The sequence below is a fragment of the Kryptolebias marmoratus genome, linkage group LG18, assembly GCF_001649575.2.
Source record: "Kryptolebias marmoratus isolate JLee-2015 linkage group LG18, ASM164957v2, whole genome shotgun sequence".
Classification (NCBI taxonomy): Eukaryota; Metazoa; Chordata; class Actinopteri; order Cyprinodontiformes; family Rivulidae; genus Kryptolebias; species Kryptolebias marmoratus.
Window position 1 is genome coordinate 20,190,535 of NC_051447.1, and position 7,122 is coordinate 20,197,656.

General features: G+C 46.0%; 1 protein-coding gene across 3 annotated transcripts in view; it reads left to right on the forward strand.

Moving 5' to 3' along the window:
• The window catches only part of ptprr (protein tyrosine phosphatase receptor type R), a 29,018-nt gene that overhangs the window by 4,936 nt on the left and 16,960 nt on the right, over positions 1–7,122 (forward strand). For all 3 annotated transcript variants that reach the window (XR_003038339.2, XR_003038338.2, XM_025002264.2), the window contains exons 2-8: positions 539–819; positions 4,558–4,671; positions 4,752–4,901; positions 4,983–5,090; positions 6,166–6,288; positions 6,359–6,483; positions 6,595–6,729. Coding sequence is in view for 1 of the 3 variants with exons in the window: in XM_025002264.2 (XP_024858032.1) it covers positions 539–819; positions 4,558–4,671; positions 4,752–4,901; positions 4,983–5,090; positions 6,166–6,288; positions 6,359–6,483; positions 6,595–6,729 (1,036 nt within the window). In the remaining 2 variants the exon portion in view is untranslated. The remainder of the gene's footprint in view (positions 1–538; positions 820–4,557; positions 4,672–4,751; positions 4,902–4,982; positions 5,091–6,165; positions 6,289–6,358; positions 6,484–6,594; positions 6,730–7,122) is intronic.

A 7,122-nucleotide genomic window follows, 5' to 3' on the forward strand; every position in this document is an offset into this window, starting at 1 on the left:
CAGAACCATCACAGAACCCTGATCTGAGCCCAGAACCATCACAGAACCCTGATCCGAGCCCAGAACCATCATAGAACCGGGCTTTTGGACTTGTAAACAGTCCTTTTTGTTCCTTTGGTGCATTTCTTCCCACAAACAGCTGTGATTCTGACCCGTCTGATCCGACCCAGATGGAACCCAGAGTCGGTGCCTCCTCTGGACCGGGTCAGCATCAGTGACATGAGTGAACAGAACTCTTGACTGTAGAACCTGACGAAGGTTCCTCCGGTCCAGGCGGTTCTGAAAGTCTTTCTGTGAGAAACAAAGTAATTAACTTTGTTGTTATTATTTTCTCTCGTGTTCTGAGAGGTTCTGCTTGGGTTCTGCTCGGGTTCTGCTGTCGGTTCAGGGCTCCAGCAGACGGGATCTCCTGCTCCTGTGATGCGTTCGAGGTCGACGTGTTTAAAATAGTTTCTGCTTGATGGATCTTACCTACAGCGGTGTTTGGTTGTATTTGTGATGTGAACTTCATCACTGATTAATCATCATCTGTCCTCAGAGTCATCGGCTGGTGGGTCGCTTCCTACTCGCCATCCTCGTCGCTTCCCTCCATCTCTCTACCCTCAGTACGACGCCGACGACCTGCCAGAGTCCCGCGTCCATCGCTTCCACCACCACCACCACCACCATCGTCGTCACGGTCACCATCAGAACCTGGCCCAGTTAGCCGAGGAGGTCCCGACGGCCCCGTCAGAGCCGTCCTTCACGCTGCTGCCACGAACGCATCACCAGCTGCAGCTGGAGCACGCCACCGTGTCCGCCAGGCACCTGGTTACCGTGGTGAGTGATGCCGTTACCGTGGTTACGAGGATGCTTATCACCTGCTGCCTCTCATGTCAAAGATGTGGAAGACTCTCAGCTACTACCACACCAGACTTTAGCTCTGAGCCATTTCTGTGTTTGTGAAGGTAGCTGCGGCGGCCATCTTGAACCAGATTGACTGCAGAGATCTCAGCTGGAGATCATCCAGGGATGACTCTGAGGGTTTCAGTGCTTCAGGAGATATTTTGCTAACAGAGAATTGAAGATGATCAGCCTCCTCTGATTGGTTCAAAGTTTTATTCTTCCAGATAAAATCTTTAATGGATGCAAAGATTCTGTTTGTCACAAAAATCTGTTTCGTGTTGTGGAGGATAATCTGCGTCAAAGGATGAGGCAGAAAAACAGAAGATTAAACTTCCTGAACCTCAGGTGGTTCTGTGTGGATCAAACGGGTCAATTAACGTCAGGATCTTTAAAACAGAATCCAGTCTTTAAGGTCAGAGGTCAGAAAGCAGACAGCCAGGGATGGATTGATTAGACGCTGCGGTCTTCTCGCTCCATCTGTGGAGCTGGAGGAGGGATGCTGCACTCCCTGTTGCCACGGCAACGCTCACCACGAGACAGACCCACTTCCCTCCACAATGGGTGGTTGTGTAACAGTTAGATAAACAGCAGTGACCTTCAGACGTCCCTCCGGCTGCACACTCACTGAGGGGTCAACACTCAACATGGCCGCCGCAGCTAATCCAGGTGACGAGCAGTTTCACAGATACCGAGCTAAAATCTGTCAGTAAATCCACGACTCTCAGCTACTACCACACAAACTTTAGCTCATGATTTGTAAGATTGTCTGAAACTGGAGCTGCTGTGAGATCTGTTCAAATCCTGGAACTCTGGACGGGTCAGAACCGTAGAACCCCTTCAGGTCAGAGTTGAAACTGGGGAAACGACCCGGATGGATCCACACCGAGTCTTTGAGCTGTTTCAGGAAGGACAACTGTGTCTGTCGGTTTAATATTACGCCCGATTGAAGCAGCAAGGATCATTATTATGACTGTCTGTTGTTGAGACATGAAAGGGTCAAAGGTCAGTCCACTTCCTGTAAGGCTTGAAGGGATTAAAGATGAATATTACTGGATGTCTTCAGCTTTAAACGAATGAAGGTTTTCTGTTGTAGAATCAGCAGCATCAGGCATCAGAGGAAAGCGTGTAATTATAAAAGAACAACTGAATATTTACACGCTGCTTCGACGCTCCCACAATCCTTTGCCAAGCCGGGCAGAAGCGTGGAGGCCACAGATGCATCGTGGGAGTTGGGACAATCTGGAGAAACCTTGGGTGGAATCTGAAAGACAGACGGGAATGCTGGCAGGATCTGGGATGTAAATTCAAAATGTTTCTGCTTGTTTGTGGCTGATGGGACTTCCTGTGTGTGGTCACATGACCCGTCCCTGCAGGACGGGCCGGATCTGACGGAGCGGGTCCGACGGAGCGGGTCCGACGGAGCGGGTCTGACGGGTCGGGTCTGACGGGTCGGGTCTGACGGGTCGGGTCTGACGGGTCGGGTCCGATGGGCCGGGTCTGACGGGTCGGGTCTGACGGAGCGGGTCCGACGGAGCGTGTCCGACGGGTCTGACGGGTCGGGTCTGAGCGGAGGACATGTTTCCCTTCATTCATCAGGGAGTTTATTTTAAAACAACCAAACTATCAGTTAAGTTCAGATCTTCTAACTGATTCGACAGGATTTGATTATTTCTCCCTGTAAGGAGTTTTGGGCTGATGATGATAAAATAAGTTAACTGTCTACTTGACGTGGCGTCTTGGACTCCAGGTGACCAGAGTTTCTTATTTCAGGTAAATAAATCAAACCTTTGATCTTGTTGTGACTTTGAGGAAGTGAAGAAGATAAAATAAAAATCTGGTCCGGTGTTACGGAGGAGCAGATGGTTCCCGGTCGCCTCCCATCGCTGCGTTACGTCACATGCCTGGAGGTCGCGACGTGACCTTTACTTCCTGTCAGCTTGCGTTCTGCTGGTTGTCGCTCCGCTGTCGTCACGGCAACAAGAGGCTGTAGCTCCAGCTCGTCGTTCTGCAGGAAGAATGGAACCCGTTCAATACGTTCTTTTAAACATATATTTATGATGGTGTTTTACAAAATAAAAGCCCTTCAAATTTCAATTTAAACATAAAAACTAACATTTTATTCATTGACTTGAATTAAAATATTCATATAGGTTCAGATTTTTGGATTAGACAAACATTCAGTTTATAAACGTCCTCAGATTTATTGATTAAATTACGTTTTGGGCGATAATGTAACTGTAAGCACATAATTTATCTCTTTAACAACTCATATTTTTATTAAACAATCTTATGAAAGACAGTAAAAATTACTCTGACCACTGATTTTTGTTGCCTGCTGCTGAAAGGTGAAGGCGGGCGATAATGTTTTGGCCCAGGTGTGTGTGTGTTAGCAAAATATCTCCTGAACCACTGCAGCTGACCAACTTAAGGAGTCAAGCTGATTCAAGATGGCCGCCGCAGCCAAACAAACACAAAGGTGGCTGGGACTCAGTCAGTTCTCTCTGTTAGTAGCTGAGAGTCATCCTGAACACATCCTGAGCCCTAACAGATCTGAGGCGTGATTCTTTTATTTTGAAACTTTAATGTTTTATTTTGAAACTTTAATTTGGTTAAAGGAGAAAAATAATCTGTTTTTGTTCTGAAACCTTGAAGAAAATCATAAAAATGAGCTGCGGTCGTATCGGTCAGCCTGTGGATGACTAATTACTGCAGCTTTATGTTGATTCATGTTTACACACACACACACCTATTGGCTAATTAGCGGCTCTAACCACGTTAGCGTTCCTGTCGGACAGAAATAGCACCTGATCCCGACAGGAAGCACAGCGGGATAATGGCATTACCTTGACGACAGCCAATCAGGTGGCAGCTTGAGCTCCGTCAGGCTCTTAAGCCAATCAGAGATCGGGGAACGAGTAGATCAGGAAATGGAGCGAAAAGTCCCTGAGCTGTGACTGACAAGTGCCGTTCATTCAGAGAAAAGCCCTCCGTGGTCGATGATGCTGGCAGGTTTACCTGGTAAGGTCGTTAATCCGTTTAATCTGACGTTTCTCAGCCGTTAACCCGAGTTTCATTCATCTGAAGATGAGATGTGAGGATCTTTACTCTGTTATCTGAATCCATCTGAGATCACACCGCCTGGTTCTGGCGGTTCTGGAAGGTGGACGTTTTCAGCCCAGAGATCAGCTGATCGTTGACTCGTCAGTTTGTCTTGTTGTAGTTAATAGTTTCCTTCCATGTTTGTAGTTTTATCTGTCGTGTTTTTGTTTCTGTGAGCAGAAACAGACGGATAATAAGATCAGCCGAGCCCGTCGGGTTCTGCTGTTTGCTCCTGATATTGAATTAGGAGGCAGCAGAACATGATGTTGTTTAACCCATCAGCAAACAGCCTCCCACACACACACACACACACACACACAGAGCAGCTGGGCTGGACAGAAAGTCCCGACTAACCTGATTTAAAGGGACGATCTGAGTCTGTTTTGTTCTTTCATTCAGTTAAAGGAGATAAATCAGGAGCAAAGGAGGCAGGAAGAAGATCTGAAAACACTTTAAAGTTTCTGCTTTTATTGAAGAACTTCTGACCTTCAGATGTTTTAAAGACGATGCTTCAGTTTAAAGATCGTCGTCTTCCACAGTCTGTCAAATAAAGAGACAAACTTTCTATTTCAGTACCTGGCTGTGGACGTGAGGAGGCTGAACGTCAGTCTTCTTCGGTGGTTCCGGGAGGGCGTGGCGGCGGCGCTGGGCGTTCCCGTGCGACACGTTCACATCCACCAGCTGAACGTAAGTCCGACACTCATCCCGCCCCGCTCGCTAACGCTTTGCTCCACCCACTTCCCCCCGACTGACGGCTGCACTTTCAGGAGGAGAAGAATGGCATCGAGATCTTCGTGTCCTCTGATAGGCGGGGCATCTCGGAGCCCCGCCCAGCCGAGGAGGTCATCCAATCACTGAACGTCAGGGTGCTTCATCGCCACCTGGGCCACTTCGGCATCACCGAGGTCTCGTCGGAGGTGAGGGTCGGAGGAATAACTTTATTAACGAGGAACAATCTGTGCTCAGAAACATCCTGAAGTTTCCCCGTTTGTCTTCAGAAAAACGTCCTGCAGGACGAGCAGAGGGAGCAGGGATGGAGCAGAGAAGGTTTCTACTCCGTGTTCCTCTTCTTCACCGTCTTCATCATCGTCATCACCTGCCTGATGGTAAAACTCTGAGGAAGGATGAAAGAAAAATACTTTTTCTCTTTGGATTGTTTCAGAAGTTCATCTGAACTCTGAGCTGAGCTTCAGGCAGGAAATATATTTATTATTTTCTTCAGCAGAGATTTATGAAACGGATCAGGGGGGTCAAAATATATTATAAATATTTACATCAGAAAACCATCAAATCAAAACCTAATTGGACAGAAAATATAAAGTCACAAGACAAATGAGTTAAAACAAAATATTAAAGGCAAAGAAAACTGTAAATGTCCTTAAAGTAACAGAAAATGAAAGTACATAAAATAACTTTAAGAATTAAAATATTTAAAATAAACATCAGTACACTGTAAATAAACAGATAATCAAATAACATAAAATTAAAAAAAAATATTAATGAAGTCAAAACAAAAATAAACAAGCAGATAAAAAACAAAACATTGTAATTAATAAAAAATATTTTCTATATTTTAGATGTAAAATATTAAAGAGTTTTTTAAATTAATAAAAACCTGTTCCCAGAGTGAACGGGTTGTTGGAACCAGAACCAAACAGAACCTCAGTTTATTTAAAATAAAACATTTTAAAGTTTTTCTCTCGGGTGCAGTTCAGCCTTTCCTCCACCGGAGGGTGCTGCAGCACACAGAAACCTCCCCGAGGCTTTTATAACCAATTAATCTGATAAAATATCAGCTTCGATTGTTAAAATCATAAAAGCTTCATTAAACATGGCAGCTGTGGACTTTAAAATATCATCTTTAGATTTTAAACTTCATAAAACGTCTTTAAATGATGTTTCTGAGGTTTTTAAATTAATTTAAGTGGAGGAGAGTAAACAGGAAGCCACAATGTTTTATTTATGCGAGGATAAAATCTTATTTTTTTACTTTATTTTGTTTGGAGACGTTTATAAAAGATTCAGGTAGATTCATGTTGGTTATTATTTTAATTAGTTGAACACATTTTGCTTCTTTTAACTCTTTCTTTGGCGTTTGGTTTAAAGAATCTTCAGATTTTATTCGATCTAATCAGCTTTTTCTTTTAAACAAACGATCTTTAAACTTGTTTTTGTCTCCAGGTTTTGTATCGAATCAAAGAGAAGGTTCAGGTTTCTGAGAGGCACCTTAAAGCTCCGCCCCCCGACCTTCACCTGAGCCCACCTGTCCCTCCTGACCCCGCCCAGAGGTCAAAGGGCACCAAGGTCTGTAGAACTCTTTTCTGCCGACTCATGTCAGCTGTTGTGGCGACTCATTAATGACGGCTGCCTTCAGGTTGTGACGTCAGAAAGCATGGTCCAATCTGAGCTCCCGCCTGCTGTAGCCACGCCCATTCACCAGCAGCAGCAGCCAATCATAGCCTGCCGCCGCCTGGCTCCTCCTGTTGGCCGCCTGCCCAGGTGAGAACGAGCGTCAGCTTCATTCACGCTAACGAGCTAATTAACTGAATTGTTCCCAGTTCGTTACTGAATTAATTGATAGCCTGAGATCGTTCTGTGGTTTCCTTGTAGCTCCGCCCCTGTGCCCATCAGCAGCAGCGAAGACCACGCCCCCACAGCGAGCGTTGCCCCGGTGACGACCAGTAACGAGCTGAAGCCCTGCCCCTCCCCCTTCAGGATGAAACCTGCTGCGGGACTGCAGGAACGGTGAGAATCGGTTCTGTTTTCTGAGACATCCAAAGGTGGAGCTGCAGAGAAGAACGTCAGGTGGAGGGAACGTTCTTCGAGTTCTGAGTCAGGAAGGTTCTTGGAGTTCTGAGTCAGGAAGGTTCTTCGAGTTCTGAGTCAGGGACGTTCTTCGAGTTCGGAGTCAGGGACGTTCTTCGAGTTCTGAGTCAGGAAGGTTCTTGGAGTTCTGAGTCAGGAAGGTTCTTGGAGTTCTGAGTCAGGAAGGTTCTTGGAGTTCTGAGTCAGGAAGGTTCTTGGAGTTCTGAGTCAGGAACGTTCTTGGAGTTCTGAGTCAGGAAGGTTCTTGGAGTTCTGAGTCAGGAAGGTTCTTGGAGTTCTGAGTCAGGAAGGTTCTTGGAGTTCTGAGTCAGG